Source organism: Aethalodelphis obliquidens, unplaced genomic scaffold (assembly GCF_003676395.1).
Source record: "Aethalodelphis obliquidens isolate GAN/ISIS:26980383/991018 unplaced genomic scaffold, ASM367639v1 scaffold32, whole genome shotgun sequence".
Taxonomy (NCBI): domain Eukaryota; kingdom Metazoa; phylum Chordata; class Mammalia; order Artiodactyla; family Delphinidae; genus Aethalodelphis; species Aethalodelphis obliquidens.
In genome coordinates this window covers 9831349-9855211 of record NW_020837976.1, presented here as the reverse complement: position 1 = coordinate 9855211, position 23863 = coordinate 9831349, and the positions used below count along the sequence as shown (strand labels likewise).

Below are 23863 nucleotides of genomic sequence, written 5' to 3'. Positions count from 1 at the left end.
TGTTATTCATCAGCCATTGACGAAGCTGTGGAATTTTCATTGCCAAATGAATATGTTTAAACATATTAGAATTAGTTTATCTACTCTATTGTTGATGAACTTTTGGATTATTTTCAAATTTCAACTTTATGCTCTTGAATATTCTTGTATATATCTCCTGGTGCATGTGTGTTTGCTCCCCTCTTTTTTTCCCACATTTATCTAGGAATTTTTTCAAAGTAGTTTTACTAATTCGTATATCGCACTAGTAGTGTTTGGGAGTTCCCTCTGCTCATAACCTTCAGCAACACTTTCTGTTGTCACACTTTTAAATATTTTAGCCATTTAAGTTATTTTTAAATACTTTTGGTCTTAAATCTTTGTCTAGGTCTTAATTGCTCAGTAGTCATTCTGTATGCCTTTGACTGACAGAGGCACACTGGGGTCACTTGGGGAAATTTAAGAAATACAGATGCTTTGGTCCTACTCCCAGAGATTCTGATTCGATTGGCTGAAGGTTGGGGGCTGGACATCTAGATTACCTAAAGTTCTCCAGGTGATTCTAATGTACAGCCAAAGCTGAGAAAAAATTTCTTGTTTTATCCCTAGTGAACCTATCTTCCCACTCTTCCATAGACAGTTTTGATTCCATAATGTTTCATTTTAACCCACCGTTCTGCTTTGTCCCTGTTTATCAAACCTGTCCTGCTTCACGTACTTCCTGAATATCTTAGATGCCATGGTGCTGCTTAGTGGTTGAAACCCTGGCTATGCCTTAGAGGCTGGGATATGTAGGACTTCTCCATGTGCTTCTATTAGGGTAAAAAGCATCATAGACTCTAGGCAGTTCAGGGAAGTGTGTGAAACAGGACAGTTTTGATCAAACTAAAAGGAGAGCAGTGGGCTAAAATAAAGCATCATAGAATTAAAACTGTGCACGGAAGTATGTGAAAACAAGGCAGATTTGAGAAGGATAAGATATGGCAGTTTCTTCCAACTTTGGCTCCACATTAGAATCACCTGAAGAATTTTTGAAAATCCTGATACTTAGGCCAGTTAAATCACAATCTCTGTGAGTAGGACCTATGTGTCTATATATTTTAAATAAATCCTCAGATGATACCAGAGTGAATCTGTATCAGTTTCTATTGCTAAATAATGCTTCGTAAGAACCCACTACAGAATTCAGTAGTTTACAAGGCATTTATTCCCACGCTCATGGGTCTGCAGGCCAATGACACTTTGGCTGAAGCTCTGCTTCAGGCTGTGGGTTGGTTGGGTTCATGTTTGTGCCACATACATTTGGGGTCAGTCCAAATGGGCAGCAGCCAGCTGGGTTATGTTCTTCTCATGGCATATCTCTGGAGTACAAAAAGTGAGCCACATTGCAGTAGCACGTTTAAGGCTTCTGTTTGCATCAGAGTCATTAATCTTCCATTGCCAAATAGCCTCTCCTTCACAATCAACAAGGATGCTCCACCGTTGCACAGTGGGAGGTGAGGGGAATGAATAACTGCTAAACAATAATTACCATTATTATCACAGTAACCAGGATTGCGATCAGTGAAGTAGAGGGTCAAGTGATTGGGCATCCTTGTGAAACTAAAGATCAGAAGTGTAATTGAGTGAGAGAGCTGGAGATAGTGGTCAGAGAGTGGAGAATCTCAGTAGTATTTCAGAGGCAGTTATTTTAGGTGACTAAAACAAATTCACAGTATGGTCATGGAAGTTAGATGGCTGAGTTTTGAATAGTATTGGTGGTCATGGAGGTGACAGATCAAGGGTTTGAGAAGGAGTTGAGTGAGTTGTCTACCTTGACAGTAAAGTTCTCCAAAAAGATGACAAAATTCAGGATTGAAAAGAAGAAAGCAAACTCATCCAGAAGCTTTTAATAAATGAAGCCAATAAGATGATATGGAAGAAAAATCTTGAGCAATGTTTCCTGTCTAGATGGTAGGCCTCTGCTTGACAGATATACTAGATGAATTTGGGGTGGGGGGAAGAGGGTGAAGCAGATATTTCGAAAGACTCATCCCATCCCCCTCCCCCAAAGAATCTCTGCTGTACTGAGTTACTGTCACTGGTATTAGTTTGTCAGTATGGGGACAGAAAAAAAAGAATAAAAACCTTGGAGTAGTTTATGACCAAAAAAATGAGGTGTTTTTATAGGAGAGGTAGGAGGAAGAACTCAAGAAGTGGTATTAACTATATTAATGAGACATTCTGGCTAGAGATATGGAAGATATTGGAAGAAGAACAGCATGTGTTATTGAGAGGACTGCAGAGGAAGCTGTGTACTCAGCCAAATTTCAGTTAAAGTAAGATGTAGACATATAAAGAGAGGAGACTGAGGATCTAGAGGAGTGTTGTTCATGATATAGAAATGTGGGAGGGATGGGACAGGGAAGAGGTTTGGTCATAGCAGTGGAACACAGGGCAGCAGAGGAATGAGAATATGAGAAACAGCAGGTGACCAGAGATAACAAAGATATGAATCAAATAAATTGACAGGAATTTGTGAAGAATAGTAGAAAATTGGGAATGGGGGCTAGTGAGGCAGTAGCCCCCATTCCCACTTATTAACACTTAGTATGATGCCTAAGGTTTGCTGGGGAGATGGGGGTGCTATTCACTGAAGCAGTGAATGGAGGAAGAAGAGGAATGAAGGTAATGATTTTGGGGCTAAGAAACATCCAGATGTTCTGATTTCTTCTTTTACTAGAAGCATTTAGATAAAGCATGGAGAATTTGAGGCCCAAATGGTAACAGAATAGCAAAGTTTCTGAGGTTTTGCTTTGGGTTACAAATTATGCGATTGGAATTTAACTTAATGGGGTGCTCTAGACTGGAAACCTATTCGGTAGTCTTTGCTGTCCTCTTTTCCTTGTTAGAAGTTTGTGGAGGAGGTAAGGGCATAGCACCGGTACAATCTAAGAATAAGTCTTTGAAATTATCTTAGTTTTTGTTTAGGGAAATCTGTTATTTGCAGTATGGTTCAGAAAGTATTTCTTAGTAAGAGGATATAAAATTTCTGAAAGCATAAAATATATTATCTGAGCAGAATTTTAAAGTTAATTTTGTGGGAGCTTATAGAATTACTTTTTTCTTTTTTACTATCCCTTTGTTCTTTGTGTTAATAGAGTAAACTATTTTCAATAATAGTATGTAACCATTTGTGCATAGATACGTTCATTTATTATGTTCTTGATTTTAAATCTGCACCAGTCTGTTCATTAGGTCCTCTTCTATCACTCCATGTCCTTTCTCCTATGCTTTAGTGATTTACTAATTATAAAGTGAGATCAGAAATTAGGTTAACTGAGCAAATGTGTCTACTTGAAAGGGCTCTCCTCATAACTTGCTGTACAGAAATAATTATCATATTCTCCCGAACGTGATGGCTTTTATGCAAATTTGATAGAAGAGCAAATGTCAGTTCTCAAAATTAAGTAATTTTCACGAAGCATAGAGAACAGGATTAGTTGTTGGCATTTTCATGATTTTTTATCTCCATTGATCTTTCTTAGTTGCGATTATTCTGTTTTGCATTTTGGGAAATAACCACCTAGAAACATTTTGGTTATTTTTTCAGATTAGCTTTAATAAATATAAATAAAATGGTTTTGTAGATGTATATATTCTGGTATTTAGTATTCAGGCATTGTATTAATATGTTTTACTTCTTGTTTATGCAAATAATTTGGCTTGAGTGATTTTAGAATTCAGTTTTTTTCCTTACTTGAATCTAATTGTTTTTGAGGAGCTTATGCTATTAGGTACTCTTAAGTTTTATTTTCAAGAAAGTGGGGTTTTTTTGTTGTTGTTTTTTAATATCCCGCTAACCTTTTTTATTTATTTTTTTTCCACAGCCTTTGTTTAGTACCAGTGACTCTTTTACTTTCCAATTGTTCAAAGGCCGACGTCGATGTAATAGTTGATCTTAGGCATAAAACAACAAGGTAAAGATTTATTCAGGGCAAGTTTATTTTGCAGTTAAAGATTGATTTGAAAGCAATTTAATATTTTGAAATTATGCAAATAATTACCTAACATAGAGAAAGTTTACTCAGGCATGCCTTTATTTTTTTGTTTAGTATTAAGAAGTGTTAGAGAAGACTTAACGAAGATTGTCTTAGAATTTCAATAGTGGCAAATGGAAAGCAATTTCCAAAAGCAGCAAATTATTTTGACCAGAGACAACAATTTTTATAAAAGTTTGTTGGTGATAAAGAACTCTAAAATTGAAAATCAGCAAGTTCAGAATAGAAGTTTTTTTTGTCTTGTTTTCTGATTTATAAAATAATGCTTAACAACAACAACAACAACGAAAATGCTGGTCCATACTGGCACTCCAAGATCTAGATGCTTTTCAGAATTCAGAAATTTTGGGGTTTTTAGAAAAGCAGTGTGAAGCGTATACTGATTATTATTGTACAACACTCCAAACAGGATCTGGGTTAGCTGTGTGAAATCCAAACATTTTGTGTATGATTATGTGTATCATAAATTAATTTGCTAATGCCTTATTGGTAGACCCTTGGTTGCTTTCCATTTTTCAGTATTATAAACAATTTCAATATTATAAGCATTCTTATATGCACATTTATTTTTATGTATGGATAACCAAGTGGTTAAAAGCTCAGGTTTGAAATCAGGTTCCATTATTTACTAGCTGCTGTTGCGAGTGTTAAGTGAGATAATTCATTCTTAACATTGTGCCTGGAACATAGTAAGTGTTAATAAATTTTAGCTATTATAGAAATTGTAATGTTAGCTATTGCCGTTATTGTTATTAATACAGTTGGTGTCATAAAATAATTTCTAGAAATAGAATTGCTAGATGAAAGGGATGTGTTATTGGGACTTTGGGAAAAAATTTATGAAGAAAAAAATTCTCCAACTTACTACTTGCCTCCTCCCTTAGCCCAGAAGCATTGGAAATCCATGGATCATTTACATGGCTTGGACAAACACAATATAAACTTCATCTTAAAAGCCAGGAGCTTCACAGTTTGCAGCTGAAAGCATGCTTTGTCCATACAGGTGTTTATAACCTTGGAACTCCTAGGGTATTTGCCAAGTTATCGGACCAAGTTACAGTGTTTGAAACAAGTCAGCAGAGCTCCATGCCTGCCCTGATCATCATCAATAATGTGTGATAACTTACAAATTTGTACTGAAATCCACAGGAATCAGTTTTATTTTACTGAATGGTTTTTACAGCAGTATTTGAAATACCTAACTTGTTTGGGAGGTTGGTGTTAGATCATTGTAAAATACTTTTGATTTGTCAATTTGTTGATGATGCAAAGCACGTTGGACTGAGAGTACTTAAATTCTTTTTTTGTATTTCTTTAACCCCTGGTAATAATTTACATGCTCATAATACAGAATTTCAGCATATCCATGCACCTTATTAAGCCCCACTTAAAACCAGTGTCTAAGTCTGCTGTTACAACTTATCAATGGTATATGAACATTAGGAGATGATTTTGAGGAAGAAAAGGCCTTGTTGGCAATATTCCTGTTAAGCCATTAGTCTATAAATTCCAGCTTTACTGTGAAGTTCTATAGAGTGTTAAATACAGACTTTGCTGTCTTGCTTCACACAGTTCTCTAAAATCAGTTTTGAACGTTGGTTATAGGGTCTTCATACTTCAGTATCTGGTTGTTCCTATGGCTTATACATAACTTTGTAAAAAGAAGAACTTTTTTTTCTGATGCTTTGATTATAGTTTTGGAAAGAGTTTGACTCCCCCCCCATTCATCTCAGCATACAGTGCACTATTTCACAATATGAGATTTTTGTCATTTAAATTATCATATTCTTTATTATGTAACTTTAACAATTGAGATGATCTGTTTAAAATATAAATCTACTCAAGTTAATTAAAAATCAGCTTTTCAAAAATGTATTATATTTATAACAAATGTACTGTAAATAGAATAAAGACATGCTATTCACTGTATAGATTTATTAGATGCCTTTTTAAAAAAATTCTGAGAACTTAACATATTATTGAAAATGAATGTCATCCAAGACTTCCCTGGTGGTCCAGTGGCTGGGGCTCCGTGCATCCAGCACAGGGGGCCTGGGTTCGATCCCAGGTCAGAAGCTGAATCTCACGTGCGACAACTAGGAGTTCACCTGCCGCAACTAAAGTTCCTGCATGCTGCAACTAGAAGGTCCCGCGTGCCGCAGCTGGGGATCCCACACACTGCAGCTAAGGATCCCGCACATCACAACCACGACCCAATGCAGTCGAATAAATAGATGGGTAGGTGGATATTTTAAAAAAAAAGAATGCCAACCATATTATTATAGCAGGTGCCAGATCAATTTCCTGAGAAAGCATTATCTTTGTTTCTAAAAGTGAATGACAATCTTTGTTCCTATAGTCCTTGGTGGCCGTGTTATACATGAACAAATGAATTTTGTCTTTAAATGTTTCATGTCTGATACCCAGTTACAATTTTGGATAACCTTTTTATATCCTGGGAGAAAGGAAGATCTATGCTTATTGACCCTACTGTAAATAACCACATTGCAGACTCTTATGCTGGTTATGGCAGACTAGGTAATTTAGCCCTCCTGCTGGAGAAAAGTAAAAAGTCAGAACAAAATAGAAGAAAATGTTTTACTAAAAACAAAGTGTTATCAATATAGTCCGTTATTAGAGGACCAAAATCCAGTAGAAGAAAGTCTAGAGAGAGGATATTTGGGCCTACTTTGCCTTGGGAGGTTTGCCCACTTAGGAAGAAGCAGCTGAGAGGCAGAGCGTATGTTTGACTTATTTTGAGACAAGAAGTATAGGTTAGGAGAAATAATTAAAACTGAAGCAAAGAGAAGAAAAGGATGGAAAATAGGCCAAAAAAAGGTAAGAAACCTGGATTCAGTGAGAAAGTCTTACGTATTTATTTGGAGTCCTAGAAAGGGGAGAGGATAGGGCAGAAGCAGTATAGAATCTGAGAATTTTCCAAGATGGACAACAAGTTACAGATTCAAGTAGTTCAGTAAATTCCAAACAACATAAATGTAAAGGAACCTATATACAGATGCATCATAGTGGAACTGCTAGAAATCAAAGACAAAGGGAGAAACAGTCTTGAGTACAGAAGGCAAAACTTACTTGAGTGGTAGCAGTAATTCAACTGATGGCAGACTTCTCAACAAAAATAATGGAAGCCAGAAGATAGTTTCTTTCAACCCTTTGAAGATGCCCTACTAACTGCTAAGCCCAAATTCTAAATGGCAAGGATACCTTTCAGAATGAAAGTGAAAGACATTTTCAGACAAATAAAACCAGAGAGTTTACTTCAGGTGACTCTAGGATAATCTGCCTAAATCTAAATCTTTCCACTCATTCTCCAAATAAGTATACAAATCAACAAGAGCAAGTGAAACCACACCTAGCTCGTGTGTTTAGCATAACTAGACAATATTAACTTCAAATTATCTGCACGTGGAAAATTTAGCCTTAAATTCCAGCTGGCTATGTCAAGCATCTATGTCAAGCCTTTGTACAGAGTGGATGCAGGTGGGGAAGACCGGAATCCAGAAAGACCCTGTGGAAAGGAAATAAGAGGACAGGGCTTAAGGGTGAGCTGCAATCACTCTAAACAAAGAAAGTCATCCTGACTGTAAAAGTACAAGACATCTGGTAGATCAGAGCCCTGGTGACAGGCAAGGCACTTGAGACCTTGCAGTGGGGTCTTGTAGGAGCAGAAAGGAACGGGGTCCATTTATCACACAGCTAAGGAAATACATCCTAATAGGAATTACCTTATAAGTCGGCTACTTAGAGTGTTGAGTATTTTGAGGTTTGTGCACCCCGAATCAAGTGAAATTGTTCCATTAAAGCTTCATACCCTTAGGGCTGAGTTCCAGAAGACTCCATTAAAATGCAACTGCCTGTAGGTACCCTAATAACTCACCCTCATTGTCCTTTAAAATGTTAAGATTTGTCAGGCAGCCTATAAGAGTGAGGCAAGCCTTGAAATGGAATGGGACACACAACAGTGTCTAGAAGGGAGGTGAGGGGAGCTGGTGGGAGGAGCAGGAAATGGGGAGAGGGGAAGGAGGAAGGGATAGGTTGCTGAAGGAAAACTTGGCCCGTTTCATAATCTTGCTTAGGGTCATCCCTATTTGGTAGTATTCCCTTGTTCCTCAGGATTATCGGGCTGTAGGTTTTCACCTCGGGAGAAAAGTTTGCATGTCATGTGTCGTCTGTCCCTACACCCTGTGTTGTTTTTTTTTCTAATTTATTTTTGGCTGTGTTGGGTCTTCGTTGCTGCGCGCGGGCTTTCTCTAGTTGCGGCGAGCGGGGGCTACTCTTCGTTGCGGTGCGCGGGCTTCTCATTGCAGTGGCTTCTCTGGTTGGGGAGCACGGGCTCTAGAGTGCAGGCTTGGTAGTTGTGGCGCACGGGCTTAGTTGCTCTGCGGCATGTGGGATCTTCCCGGACCAGGGCTCAAACCCATGTCCCCTGCATAGGCAACAGCTTCTTAGCCGCTGCGCCACCGGGGAAGTCCCTGTGTTTTTGTTTTGATTTTTAAGCTATGATAGATGTCAGCTTTCCTAAAACTTGGAACAGTTTTCAGTTTCTCACCTACTTGAGTATGCTGTACTTGGTGGCAGGAAAGGACACGTCTGGTAACAGGATGTTTGTGAAAAGGCAAAAACGAGTGTTCTTTTTCACATGTGAACGAATGGTATGTCTTAGTTGAATTAACATTCCACCAGGATGTAGTATATAAAACAATGTGAAATCTTTTGAAGACTATTAATAATCTGTTGCTTAGAAAGTCTGCTCTAAAAATAACTATTTGCACTAGAGAAGAGGCATTTGGCCGCAAGAGGGAGCAATAGGGAATTTTAATGCAAAGCACAGAGGAAGGGGAGGAGAGTGCTTGGAAGGGAGGCTCTTGTCCTTAAAGGAGAAGGGCTGTGGGCGAGAGGGTAGCTGCGGGAGCCCGAGCCCTGTGCCACTCCAGGGTCTGTTCCAGTCTGCATCCCAGCAACCCTCCAGGGGAACTGCACGAAAGTGAGGCAAGATCAATAAACCCCATTTTCCAGGTTCAAAAAGACGGACGATTCAAAGCCTGGGTGCAGAGCAACTCTTGTTGAGAGCAGGGGTTGCTGGTCTGTGCCTGCCACGTCTCACGTGGGCATCTCTTCTGCTGCTCCACGCCTTCCACCCTGCGTTTCCCTGCGTGTAGGGCAAGGTGGAGAGGAAGGTCACATTTGGGGGCACGTATTTCTTTCCTGGAAGTTTAGGGCCATGGTTTGCAAAAAATGTTCAGCAAAGAGAGCAAATTTGAGAGTGAGAGGGAGGTGTAGTCACTGCTGAGGTGACACCGTACACCTCAGATGGGACTGGAACCCACCATCTTCCAACTGAATCCACACAACTTGTCTGAGGACTTAATGAAGCTCAGGTTCTTTATGTCTCAGCGCAGAAGGAATTCAGCAAGCAGCAGAGTGATATGTAAGAAGTAAACTTATTGAGAGATACACATTCCATAGGCAGAATGCGGCCCCTCTCAGAAGGCAAGAGCGACCCCAGAATATGGGGTGGATAGTTTTTATGGGCTGACAAGCGGGAGGATTAGTCCAACTATTTGGGGGAGGGGAAGGGGATTTCCAGGAATAGGGCCACTGCGCACTTTTTGGCCTTTTATGGTCAGCCTGGGAACTGCCCTGGCACCTGTGGGTGTGTCATTTAGCATATGCTAATATATTACAGTGAGCGCATAATGAGGCTCAAGGTCCAGTGGAGGTTGACTCTTCCACCATCTTGGGCCTAATCAGTTCTAACCGGTTTTTGTCTATCCAGTTTTTCTCAAGGGCTGTGTATTGTACCCTGCCCCCTTCCCTCTTGTCTCAGAAACACGTTCACAACACGCAGGAGGGCCAGTTATTAATGTTCAGGACTTCTGTGAACCGACTGTTAAACACAGACACTACTGAAAAATCAAGTTATGTAATACTACCTAATGGGGAGCCCCTGCGCATCTCCTCCCAACTCTGCATTCAATCCCATCTCTTCCCAACTCCATGTTATCTGGCTCTGGGAGCTTGAAATTGGCCAGAGTGGGAACTTTGGCCTCTGGAAAAATCAAATGCTGAACATCTGGGCTTGCTGTATTGATTTTTGCTGTTTATTCTCAAACTAAGAAAGTCATGCAGAAAATGTTAATGCAGGTTAAACTTTAAAGCGTTTCCTGCCTGTAGCAGGCAACACATTATGAATAGCACAAATAATTGAGAAGATATTCCTCTGGTGTCCAAAAACTGTACCCAGGTCAGCAAAGTTGCTCATGTCATTGGTGAACAGGAGCAGATGTGCCGTCTCACTTTCCTCTTCCTCCTTAGCATAAACAAAAATATCAGCCAGCATCATACTGGAATTATTCTCATTTGTGAATCGGAACCCAGGTTGGTTATCCAAGAGCTCGGCAAAACTCAACAAAAGTCCTTTGTGAGAATCAATAGGCTATATGGAATTTGCAGTAAAGAGTATTGCATATATACATATATATATTTTTTTTTTTTTTTTTTTTGCGGTACGCGGGCCTCTCACTGTTGTGGCCTCTCCCGTTGTGGAGCACAGGCTCCAGACGTGCAGGCTCCGCGGCCGTGGCTCACGGGCCCAGCTGCTCCACGGCATGTGGGATCTTCCCGGACTGGGGCACGAACTCGTGTCCCCTGCATCGGCAGGCAGACTCTCAACCACTGCGCCACCAGCGAAGCCTGAGTATTGCATATTTTATTTTTGTTTGTAAATTATGTGCTACAAAGACTATATCAGTTTAAAAAAAGTTTTCTTCCTGGAGAGGATTTGATAAACATTTATCAGCACACCTCAGAGTATGAGTATAGACCATGAAAAAGTTAGTGTCCTGATATCCACGTTGCTCTTAGCCAAGACGTAAGGTGTCTTGCTGAATCTTCCAGCCATTAGGACCCCATAAAGCAGTGGTTCTCGAAATGTATGGGCATGATCATTGGGGTAGCTACCAGAAATGCAATTCCAGAGGCTACCTCCCCAGCAATTTGGTCTACCTGCCTCGATCAGTTTTTGTTGGTCTGGTTTGAGTGTGGAATCTTATTTTTGTTGTTGGGTTTTGTTTCGTTTGTTGTTTTTAGATCGTGGGCTTTTTAACAAGCTCTGACTCAGAAGAGAAGACCTAGATACCACACTTTGGGAAACGTTGCCCTGGGGAGCCTTAGAAGCACTGTGTCTAGCAGCAGACTTTTATAAAGTTTGTCTGTTTCTATCAAGTTTTCAGGCACATCATGGAAACGTTACTAGTCTTTAAAAGTTCTGGGTGGCTGTGCCAGTGTTTTGAATATATGCCCCTAAGACATGGCAAATTGCTCAAAGATTAATTTTCTGCTTAAGGACAGTTGAAATAAAAATTGGGTTTACAATAACTCATTTGCTCAATTAGTTAAACACATTAAAGGCTGGGATTGACACTCAATCCCAGCTTGCCTGTCAGTTTTATTTCTTGGCCATTGATCATAACTGCTACCACTTACTAGCTTTTGGTATTGTCCGTTTTGCCATTCACGATGGTTAGGCTCTTTTGGACAGATATTTGTAGTCTCTACTAGGTACAGGTAGATGAGAGCTGTAGATAGGATAATTGCTGAAGTTTTCACCCAAAATGAGGCATTTTGAGAGTGAAAGGGGGCACTTTAACAATTACGGTGTGTTCCAGACACGCTGGAGTGTGAGTTCATACTGGCCTCAGCTCTCCTCTTAGGCTCTCTGCTGGCTGGTATGTTACAGTGAATTCTGCTACACATACAAATATTGCATATTCAGGAAAGTCGTATGGCTTATCCTTAGATGTTTGGGGGAGTCCTAGTTCCCTGTTTTTTGGGCAGAAATGTTCACTCAATTCAGATGTGATGATGAGTGGCAAGATTCAGCTAACCTTCAGATGAGAATCCGGTGGCAGAATCCTCTGGTTACCTAATGCCTGGAACCAGGACTGAATTTTAGCCCTGGGCTAAGAATGCCACTGCAATGAGTATAGGCTACTCGCCTAACTAGATTCCTAAACCCTTTTCATTCAAGTGTGAAGGAGCTTGTACAATATTTTTAGCCAGTACACGTATCGTATCTTGAACACCACTTATATGTCCTTTATGTTGATTTGCAAACTTGTTAGTGCTAGTATTTGCTGAGATAGCTCATATTTGAAAGGCTTTTGGTAGCCACTTCTGGATTATGGACTGACCAGAGTTTTTCAAAGGCTAAATAACCACTCCTGGGTTAGGTACTTGAAATGTTTTTTAATTACTCCTAGGTGGTTAAAACTAACTTACCTTACATATATATCACACTGTTTTTGGTGAAATATTTTAAAGTAAATTATACTCAGTATAACATTTGATTCCTAAGGTACAAGGTTCCAAGACAGAATTTCCTCTTATATCAAGAAGAAGTGTAGTAATAATGACTTGAATTTTAAATTTAAGCACAATATTATAAAATAGTATTTCCCTTTCACTGAATAGGATGTTAATAGGTATTAGGTGAAAAAGGAGTTCCCTGACTAAACAAATTAGGGAAATGTGGAATTAAATGAAATTAAAGAGGTTTCTTTATTGCTCATGTGCATTCATGGGGGGTTTCCCAAACATATTGATAGGGACCAGCCAGCTCTTCCCAGACAAAGCATTTTTCATAACTGGTGACATGCTTTCATAACTGGTGACATGCTTGGTAAACTTTTTCTGCAAAGTGGCAGATAGTAGTTTAGGCCTTACAGGTCATACAGTCTCTGTTGAAGCTACTTAACTATTCCAGCTGTAGCGCAAAAGCCGCCAAATATGTGGGTGTGGCTATTTTTGTAAATACCTGTTTCTGTAAATAAAGTTATATTAGCTTTAGCACTGAATGACATTGTCAGCATATCTTGGAAACCTGGATAAGACTAGACAATAGAGGAGAAAGGAGAGGATCGATTGTAGGGAGAAGGGATGCCTCATTCCTTTCTAAGGCAGGTTTCTTGTTAAAACCTAGCAAGTGATTCTTGAAACCAACTGTATCCACTAGAGGGCACCAGAAGTGCAATTTTGCATCAGTGCCATTCTATTTACATGTAAAATATTGCAATTAGCATTTTATGAGGTAACACTTAGTGGGGTTGGGTTTCACATTAGACATTTTTTTCTTCTGCTACAGAGAATTAGAATCAGGCAAGTTAATGGTAATCTACCAACCTAAAGTTACGATATTAACTCAGGAAATACCTCATAATTAAAACTGTTGCTGCTGCGCTTCCCTGGTGGCACAGTGGTTAAGAATCTGCCTGCCGGATGTAGAGAATGGACTTAAGGACACGGGGAGGGGGAAGGGTAAGCTGGGACGAAGTGAGAGAATGGCATGGACATATATACACCACAAATGTAAAATAGCTAGTGGGAAGCAGCTGCATGGCACAGGGAGATCAACTTGGTGCTGTGTGACCACCTAGAGGGATGGGATAGGGAGGGTGGGAGGGAGACGCAAGAGGGAGGAGATATGGGGATATATGTATATGTATAGCTGATTCACTTTGTTATACAGCAGAAACTAACACATCATTGTAAAACAATTATACCCCAATAAAGATGTCAAAGAAAAAAAAAAAAGAATCCTCCTGCCAGTGCAGGAAACAGGTTCGAGACCTGGTCCAGGAAGATCCCACATGCCGTGGAGTAACTAAGCCTGCGTGCCACAACTACTGAAGCCCGTGCGCCTAGAGCCCATGCTCTGCAACAAGTCACAGGGCTTCCTTGGTGGCGCAGTGGTTAAGAATCCGCCTGCTAATGCAGGGAACACGGGTTCGAGCCCTGGTCCGGGAAGATCCCACATGCCATGGGGCAACTAAGCCCGTGCGCCACGACTACTGAAGCCCGTGTGCCTAGAGCCCGTGCTCCGCAACAAGAGAAGCCATCGCAATGAGAAGCCCGTGCACTGCAATGGAGAGTAGCCCCGTTCACCGCAACTGGAGAAAGCCGGCGCCCAGCAAAGAAGACCCAACACAACCAGAAATAAATAAAATAAATAAATTTATTGGAGGAAAAAAAAAAGCCACAGCAATAAGCCCGCGCACCACAACAAAGAGTAGCCCCCGCTAGCCACAACTAGAGAAAAGCCCGCATGCAGCAACGAAGACCCAATGCAGCCAAAAATACATTAAATAAATAAATAAATATTTTTTAAAAAAAACTGTTGCTGACTTTTCAGTAGTCTTTACTTCATTCAGAGAATCAAGATAGATGGATTTTCCTGAAACTTAATCTTTTCAGACATTGTAAAGTTTTATTGATCAGAAAGTCATTTAATTTGTCATAGTGCAATTTAAAATGGAGGCTAAAATGGAACATTGTTAAATCAATGAAAATTCTGATAAAATATGTGGGTAAGAATTCTTCCATCCCTGCTTGGTGGCTATGGACACACCTCTTAACCTTTTTCTTTCCTTATATCACAGGATTCTTGTATGGTATATGGTGAGATAATGGGTTTTAAAGTTCCTAGAACATGGTTGGTGTCCAGTGCATGCTGGCTAAATCATGTGTTGGTGAGCTACCAGTGTACCTGGAGAATTCCTCCCAGCAAGATATGACGTTATAGGGCAAGATGACTCAAACCAGAAGAATGCCCACGCATTGTGGAGAACAGGAAAACTTACCAGCTTAATTCAGTCATTTGGGCAGCTTTTTAAAGTATCACACAGTTACCCAAAAGTCACAATCTGGGGCTGTTAAGAAGTTGGCTTGCATAATCTTTCAAATTTTGTAACAGAAGTTACAATATTATAAACTAAAACATTGATTTCAAAATCAATACCAAGATAGAGATGTCAAGTGTAATACTTAAGTATTTTAGATATTTAAAGGGAGGTTGTAATATTTTCTGAGCAAAAATGTAAGGGGCTATGATTCGGGGCATATGAATTTACTTGTGGATAATGGACCATAATCTCTGCAGACAAGACTGCCTTGGAAGATCTAATACCAATGGCTCCTAAGCCTACATGGATTTGAATCCACAGCTTTGCTCCTTACCAAATGCGAGACCTTGGGAAAGTAAAGGTAACTTAACTACCTTAGTTTTCTCATCTGTATAGTGTGACAACAATAGTTCCCATATGACTAGGTCATTGTGGTGATCAAATGACTAAATTCCATGAATTTCTTAGTTCAGTGACTGACTGGTAGTGAACACTCAATAATCTGTTATTTTTAAACATGATTTACTTAAATCCCATTTAAGAATGCTCTTTGTAAGCTCCTCTAATAGATACCATTTCAAATGGCTGTATGAGCCATAAACCCATAATTCTATCTATAGCAGCCACCACACTATTTTAAGTTTCCAATTTTGTTCAAGATTATAGGCTTTATTTTGATTGCAGGCTTAGGCCTCATGCACATCAACTATGAGATTTGCTCCCTTCATATCATCCCTTAATACTTAGAACGGTGCGGGACACATGCTAGAAATTCTTGTTGAGTTGAATATAAGAATTGATTAAATTATCTTTTGTCTATTACAAGTGCAATGAATCTTGTGATTCGCAGTGCCAACAGGCAACAGCTCTTCAATGACTTTAATATGACGTGTAATGCTTTATAAGTGAGAAATATTCATAATCCTGGCATTTAGTTTGATAAAAATGAGTTTTTAAAACTGAATTTACATACTTGCATTCATATGAATTCATTTTCCTGTTAAAAGAATGGAAGAAAACAGCAAGAATAAGTGAGTCTTTTACTCATGACAAAAAGTTTAAGGGTTTTAGGGAAGTGGAAACATTGGGTTTGCTTCTGTATTGTGCCTTTTTGCTAACATTTTCACTGAAAGTGATTTCAAGCATAGAACTTCTAATGGGTCATTCGTTCAACAGTTATTAATAGGGTTTTGCCTTGGCACTGTTCTAGGTGCTAGCAAGACGATCCTGGGCATTGGCTGCAGTAATAGCTAATGTTAATTTAAAGATACGAATTTGAGGTGGGGGGGAATTCCCTGGAGTCCAGTGGTTAGGGTTCCACACTTTCACAGCAGGGAGCACGGGTTCAAACTCTGGTCGGGGAACTAAGATCCTGCATGCTGCCCGGCGGGACCAAAAAAAAAAAAAAGTATTTTTAACTTAAGTGTGGCACCCTTCAGACAACAACTATATGAATAGTACATATTTGAAGAATCAGAATTTCATATTTGAAAGTTACAGGAAAGTGTTTTGCTATGTGAATTTACTAGACCAAGCAATGAAATCTTTGGATTACATTTTTCAAGCTACTACCTTAAAATTTTTGTTCACTTTATTTACATCCTGTAAATTCATTCCTTTCGGTATACACTTCTGAGTTTTGACAAACACATGTAATCATGTGACTACCATCATGATTCAGAGACAGAAGAGTTCATCACCCCCAAAATTCCCTTGTGCCACCCCTTTAGTTTAGTTTCCTAGGGCTGCTGTAATAAAGAACCACAAATTGGCTGAATCACACAATAGAAATTCATTTTCATATTGTTTTGGAGGCCAGAAGTCCAAGATCAAGGTTTTGGCAGAGCTGGTTCCTTCTGAGAGCTGTGAGAACCTGTTCCATGCCTCTCCCCTCCCTTCGGACAGTTTGCTGGCAATCTTTGGTATCCTTTGCTGTGTAGAATCATAATCCTATCTCTGCCTCCATCTTCGCATGGGTTCTCTCTGTGGTCATGTCCATGTCCCAATTTCTCGTTTTTGTAAGGACACCAGTCATTTCAAACGAAGGGCCCACCCTACTCCAGTACGACTTCATCTTAGCTAGTTACATCTGCAGTGACTCCATTTCCAAATAAGGTCACCTTTTGAGGTACTGGGGAGTTACGACTTCATATGAACTGGGGTCGGGGGGGGACACAATTCCTACACTACAAGTGGTAGTAGCCAACCACTACCCCGACCATCATCCCTGGCAGCCACTGACCTGTTTTCAGGTCCATAATTGTTCCTTTTTCAGAAAGTCATATAAGTAGCATTATACAGTATAGACTCTTGTCTCTGGCTTCTTTCACTTAGTATACTGCATTTGAGATTCATACACATTGTTGAATTAATACCAGTTTTTGGAGGTCACAGATAAGCTTGCTATTAAGAGTCACATTTGTGGTTTTATATGAACATAGTTTTGATTTGGTTTTTTTTAGTGATTTCCTAGGAGTGGGAGTACTGTGTCACATACTGTTCAGGTAGTATATGTTTAACTTGATGAGAAACTCCCAAATTGTTTTCTAAAGTGGCTCTACCAGTTGGCATTCTCACCAGCAATGAATGAGAGTTTTTGTTGCTCTGCATTCTTGCCAGCAATTAATATTGTCGGTTTATTTTAGCCATTCTAATAGGTATGGTAATTCTTAGCTTTTTTTTTTTTTTTTTTTTTTTTGGCTGTGTCATGTGGCTTGCGGGGATCTTAGTTCCCGGACTAGGGATCAAACCCGCGCCCCCTGCAGTGGAAGCACAGAGTCTTAACCACTGGACCGCCAGGGTTAGTGGTTTTAATTAGCATTTCTTCGTGGTTTTAATTAACATTTCTCTAATAGTCATCACTTAAAAATTTTATTGTTAATATGATGGGTACCTACTGTTTGTACTGTAATAGTTATGCTGTATAAATCCTGTCATCTCTTGATATTTGAGGACTCTCTTTGTATGTTTTTGCTTATAAAGAAAATCCTTGTTTTCATTAGAGGTTTAAACCTTGTTGTAATATATCAAGGAGCATGTGACCTAATTCTGCCATCATGCCTTTACTCTTAGCCTCAGTTTGATGCTACTTTCTTATTTCCTGGTTTCTTGCATTGAAATATAGTATTTTACCTTAAAACAAGTAAAAAATCCAACAATTTTATTTTGTCAAGAAAAAAATATGGTTTCCCGAAGCATCACGAGTGTTACTACCTATTAAAAAAAACTAGGTTACAATATGCTTTCTAAAATTTGAATGGTTTATGACTTCTAAGCCCACAGGAGTTGGTTGTTGCTACTATTTAAATACAGATTTTGAAAACTGCATGATGTTTAGATTATATTTATGGAAGGTTACAGAAAAACCAAGTCATGGTGGTTGCCTCTAGACTGGAAAGTTGATAATAGTAGGACAGGAGTGGGAGGGAAACTTGCTTTCCACTCCATATTCTTTGTCACCATTTATATTTCAAACTAGGCAAATATCTTTATTTTAAAAATTGAAATAACTAAAACCAAATAACTTAAAAGCTAATTTCCAACTTTTAATTAAGCAGCTGTGAGTAGGAAATCATGAATTTACATATTTAACAACAAAAAAGTTAACTTTTTAGGTTTCCTCAGGAATTTGTCATTGGTATGAGTATAATGATAGAATTTAGAATTATCTCCTGAAGGAATGCGTAGTATCAATATTTACCAGTTGTTGCTGTTAATTGCTGTAGTTTTCACATTAACTAGATTCATAATAATCTAGTTTTTTTGCCTCTAACTGATGTTTTTGGATCAATTCCCCTTGTTGACGAGGGAGTGGCATGTTCTCACAGAGATTCTCAAGAAGTACTTTACATCACTCATGGGCAAAACATGTCCCTTTCCTCACACAATGCTCTGTTGTTTCACTCTCTGAATTACCAATAACCCAAACTCTATGTGTAACAGAAGCTCGAAGGTTTGTGGCATTGGAGGGTTGTTATCTTGAAGCCAGCCCTATAGCAAGTGAAAACTGAAAACCAGACATCTAGGTAGAAGTCCTTTGACAACCCTTATCCTTGGGCAGCATTTCCCACTGACCTACTTTCACACAGTTTCCATCTCATCATCTGGCTCCCAAACCTGTCTCCCTTTTGCACCGCCTCCTGAAATGCAGTCTTCCTGTCTTGTGTAGCTGTTACCTGGAAAGAGCAGGACTTCATAGGATGCAGCAGAAAACAATTCTATTCTTTTCCCTCCCTCCCCCTGCCCCCAACACATGCACCCAAACCCACCCAGAAACATTGAATGAAATGTTGGTAACTCTTTCAGTCAATGTGCTCCTGTCACTTTAAATCTTAAGAACAGCCTCGATTTCAATAATTAAATTTTCTAAGCACTTTAACAACCAGCATTCTGAATGTCATAATGTTAAAGCTCTAGCTTTCTGCTGGGAAGCCTTAAATTAGGGAGGAGGGTGGCCAAACCTCCCTTCTTCTATCGTGGGCACTGCCTCTTCTGTCTCAGTATACCTGGCTGCCTCGGAACCTCCCAGAATTTGTCCTCCCTCCCTGGTGCTGTGGGAATCTGGCATTGACGTCCTGTGGGCACTCTGGTCTTGGTAGCTGTTTAAAAGTCATTCTCAACGTCTTGTCTTTGTGATCTTGTATCTCTCTGCCTTGTGCTTTTGTTACAGAGGGGTTTGGTTCATTGTGTTTGTTTTGTTTTGTTTTTGCGGTACGCGGGCCTCTCACTGTCGTGGCCTCTCCCGTTGTGGAGCACAGGCGCCGGACGCGCAGGCTCAGCGGCCATGGCTCACGGGCCCAACCGCTCCGCGGCATGTGGGATCCTCCCGGACCGGGGCACGAACCCGTGTCCCCTGCATCGGCAGGCGGACTCTCAACCACTGCGCCACCAGGGAAGCCCCTGTGTTTGTTTTTTTATCTGATGGGTGTATCAGTATCTTTGGTTGCATATTCTGTCTGCTCTGTGTCAACATTATTCTGATAATTTTTCTTGTCGTTCCTTTTTCCTTGTAGTATTTTTTATATATTTTCTAGTCCAATTTCTAAACCTATCTTTAAAAGAAATGAGTTCCCCGACCTATTGTTCCCATTTGCAAGAAGCCCATGGAGAGAGGGCTGTGTTATGTTTGATCTTGTTGTGTCCCAGTAGTTTCCTTATGATTGAGGGTTTTATATATATATATAGATAGATAGATAGATAGATAATTTTATTATATATATATTTCTATAGATAGAGATGATAGATAATTTTAGCCTTTGCTATTTTTTAGCCAACTAGGATTAATAGCTGCAGAAGTTGTTGCAGTGTTGCACTCTGCCTCACTGCAAGATTTTTCTTAGAAAAATGGCTGGTCAGTGTAATTTCTAGTTCAGCCCTGCCTTCTCTGCTTTTCTTCAGATTCAAACTGAGACAGGAGAGACTGTCATCTTGACTTTTATGTTAGAACACCCTTCTGGTTTTCCTCAGGCAAATCTGATGCTCCGTTTGTGTGTCCTTTTTAAGCTCGTTTTCCTTTCTTCAACCACTTCCACAGGCCTAATTATTTTCTTAAAGAGTGAGCTGGTTTGGGCACAGAATGAGGTTTCCATTAAAAGGGGGGGCTTGATTCTACTCCTATTTTTTATGTCCACACTTCCCTGGGATTTGGGGTTAATAAGCACAGAAAATCATAGGGAAAGTGACCTTTCTCCTGAATTTTCAGGGTGCGTAATTAAGCATTTAAAAATCAACAGTGCTCAAGGACTAGATGAATTAATAAGAAAGACAACAGAGAAATTGCTGTATAATAGAAAAACACTCCAGAGAAATGAGATAAAACGAATTTAAAAAATATTCTTATATAATAAATGCTATTCTTTAGAAAGTTATTATTTTGTTATGAAAAACAGAATTGTAGACTCAAGGAAAGTTAATTAAAATCTAGGAAATGTCTGTTAGTCTAAAATGAATTGCAGTTTGGGGAGATTCAAAACTCCTTGTTAAGGATCCTAGATCACCCATGACATGCAGGCCACGTGTCCCTATAATTGATGAATCTTGTCATTTAATTGAGGTACAACTATTCACTTAGCCAAAGCTAACTGAATTTTTAAATAAATAAACAGACTCAAGCCACCAGCAGACAAAATATTTATGGAAGTTACCAACTTAATTTTTAAAAAGGATCTAAAAATGCAAAATAAAATGTATTTGATTTTACAACCCCCCCCCAAAGAAAACTCCTTGTTAAGTTTAATATTTAAAAAATTGGGACCATCTGCCTAGCAGTTAAATTTTTATGATGCATATTTCATGTTGAATCAGTCAGAAAGTGGATAACTGCAATTCAGGTATGATTTAAAAATAAATGATTATTGCTAATGTAATAACCTAATACAATTAATGTGATGTAGTAATTCCTATATTCCTGTATACAGGAACTTGGAAGGGGCTACTTTACATAAACATTCATCTCCCTATTATAATTCTTTTAAAATGTAAATTTAGGTCTACCATATAGGAATTTGGAATTGGATACTTTCCACAAACACACATTTGTCAGTTATAATTAATTTAAAATGTAAGCTTAGATCCACCATTTTGAACATGATGGTCAATCACAAATTTCTCTCTCTATTCGCCAAAATTTCTCTCTGAGCCGTAGCCCTGGACATTTGACCTCAGCATGTTCTGAGCTCCCCAACCCTCCCAAACCCTGATGCGCCTACCAACTTCCTTGTCTTGGATGTGCCACCGCCATCAGCCACATCAAAGCCAGGACACGTAGACTTGTCCCTAACTTTTTCCTCGCCCCCATTCTCCACATCCAATGGACCGCCATGTCCTCTTGATACTATCTCCTACCAGGTGCATTTGTCTTCCTTTCTCCTTTTCCCTTGCTACCCCCAGACTCCAGGCTGCTGTGATGGCTAGTCTGGTTTACTACGAAAGTGACCTAATGTGTCTAACCCTTGTGCTACCCCACCTCCAATCCAGTTTCCACATTGCAGCCAGAGTCTCTTTCTAAAGTGCAAAGGTGATCAAGTTATTTCCCTGTTTGACCCCCTTCATTTTCCAAAAAGAAAATCTAAACTCCCAGCAAGCTCTTCATTGTGAGTTTTATTTTAGCTGCATCTCCCACCCGCCTCAACCTTGCACTCTGTGCTCAGCTTTCAAAAGGACTTTGAGCTTCTCTAATGCATTGTGCTTTCTCTCACTTCCAGGTCTTTATATAAACTCCTCCCTCTACCTGCAATGTACCCTCCCACTCATGCCTTCAGGACAAGCCTAGCTGTCCTTCAGGATTCCAGTTAGATCTCTTCCCCAAAGGTTCCCTAAATCCCAGAAGTAGTTCCCATAGCTCCCAGTGGGCTGCCTACCGCATTGTGTTATACAAGCTATGGCGGTGCTGGTCATCTCCCCTCATTTCACATAGTAGAGCCCCACATCTTTAGCTGGCACATGGCTGGTCAGAATAAGGAACTCTCTGGTAGAGTTGATGTAGCTACGTTTCTAAACTCCAGCCTCTGGTATGTAATTGGAAGTATTATGTGGGACTTCTGGGGAGTGTCCCAAAAGGGAGGGGGTATACCTTCCTTCTCTCTTTTCATCCTTGCTAAAGGCCAGGAAACACAGGCTGGGATGACTGAAGCTAGAACAGCCATCCTCAGCCACAAGGTGGAAGCCATGTGTTGAGAATGGAGAAACCAATTAGTAGAAGCCCGTGGTCCTAGTGATTGTGGAGTCTACGTAGTAGCCTATCTACCTGAACTTTGGTGAAACACAAATGAACCTTAATTTTATTTAAGCCATTGCTCTTTTTACTGAACATAACCCTAAATAAAACATAATAAAACTGTGTAGCCATTGTCAGTAAGATGTGTTGTTACCTTTAACAGTTAAGATCCTCGAGGGCACGCATCATGTTCGCCATTGTACCTCTGCATCTTAGCATAGTGCTGGCCGGCAACTATATCCTCAGAAGTATTTGTCCAATGAGTGGATCACTCCGATAGATTTATGGAGGCAGGCTGGTTTGGTGTGCCATATTTTATTTTTTTAATTTTTATTTCTTTATATATTTTTGCTTTTTTTTTTTTTTTTTTGGCTGCTTTGGGTCTTCATTGCTGCGCACAGGCTTTCTCTAGTTGCGGTGAGCGGGGGCTACTCTTCATTGCGGTGCGTGGGCTTCTCATTGGGTGGCTTCTCTTGTTGAAGAGCACAGGCTCTAGGTGCGCAGGCTTCAGTAGTTGCGGCACGCGGGCTCAGTAGTTGTGGCACACAGACCTTAGAGCGCATGGGCTCAGTAGTTGTGGCTCACGGGCTTAGTTGCTCCGCGGTATGTGGGATCTTCCTGCACCAGGGCTCGAACCTGTGTCCTCTGCATTGGCAGGCGGATTCTTAACCACTGCGCCACCAGGGAAGTCCCCCATATTTTATTATTTAAACCCAACTTTTAATACAGCAGTTAATTTGGTTGAGGTTAGCATTGCTATTGTTAACCAGTTATTCCCCCTAATTCTCCATTTCCCAGACTCATCCTTTTAAAGTCTAGTCTTTGACCAGATTCCCCTCACCATTCCCAAGGAAGTTTACCCTACTGTAAGTCTGATTTTGGAGAGACAGCAGTGAGTGCTAGCTTGCAGTGAGTAGCAGCTTGAAGCAAGATCTTAGTTCCCTGACTGGGGATCAAACCTTGGTCTTGGTGGTGAGAGTGCTAAGTCCTAAACACTAGACCACGCGGGTCAGTGGCTAGAGTCTGGGTCCCAGTTCTCATATGCCTTGAAAAAAAATAGATGAGGACACAGAAGGTAGAAAGGAAAGTAAGGCGTTGTTTTAGAAAAACAGAGTACATGCAGACAGACGCACGGGGGAGCTCGGAGAGAAAGTCGTGCCTTTGGGAAGTTTAAATCATTTATAAGGGGCCAGTCTTCCAGGTCTTTGTTTTCCTCTGGCCAATCATCTTGCTTTGTTCTTTGACTCAGGACCCTCTCTTATGTGTGCATGCATCCTTTAGCCAAGATGGATTTCAGTGCAAGGACCTTTGGGAAGTTAGCAAAACTTATTATGGTCTGGCATCCCCTCCCTTTTTGATCCCCGAGGAGCCTTTCTACTCGTGTGCAGTCGAGGTCTCTCTGACCCCAAGGATGAAAAATATGTGACCTCTTG

The 23863-nt window shown here is 40.0% G+C and overlaps 1 protein-coding gene across 7 annotated transcripts in view; it reads left to right on the top strand.

Annotated features, from left to right (window-relative positions):
• Nucleotides 1-5948, top strand: part of TRAPPC8 (trafficking protein particle complex subunit 8) — a 91407-nt gene extending 85459 nt beyond the window's left edge. For all 7 annotated transcript variants that reach the window (XM_027127682.1, XM_027127684.1, XM_027127688.1 and 4 more), the window contains 2 exons: nt 3849-3938; nt 4904-5948. In XM_027127682.1, the coding sequence (XP_026983483.1) occupies nt 3849-3938; nt 4904-5138 (325 nt within the window). In that variant the 3' untranslated portion in view covers nt 5139-5948. The remainder of the gene's footprint in view (nt 1-3848; nt 3939-4903) is intronic.
• The last annotated feature ends 17915 nt before the right edge of the window (nt 5949-23863 follow it).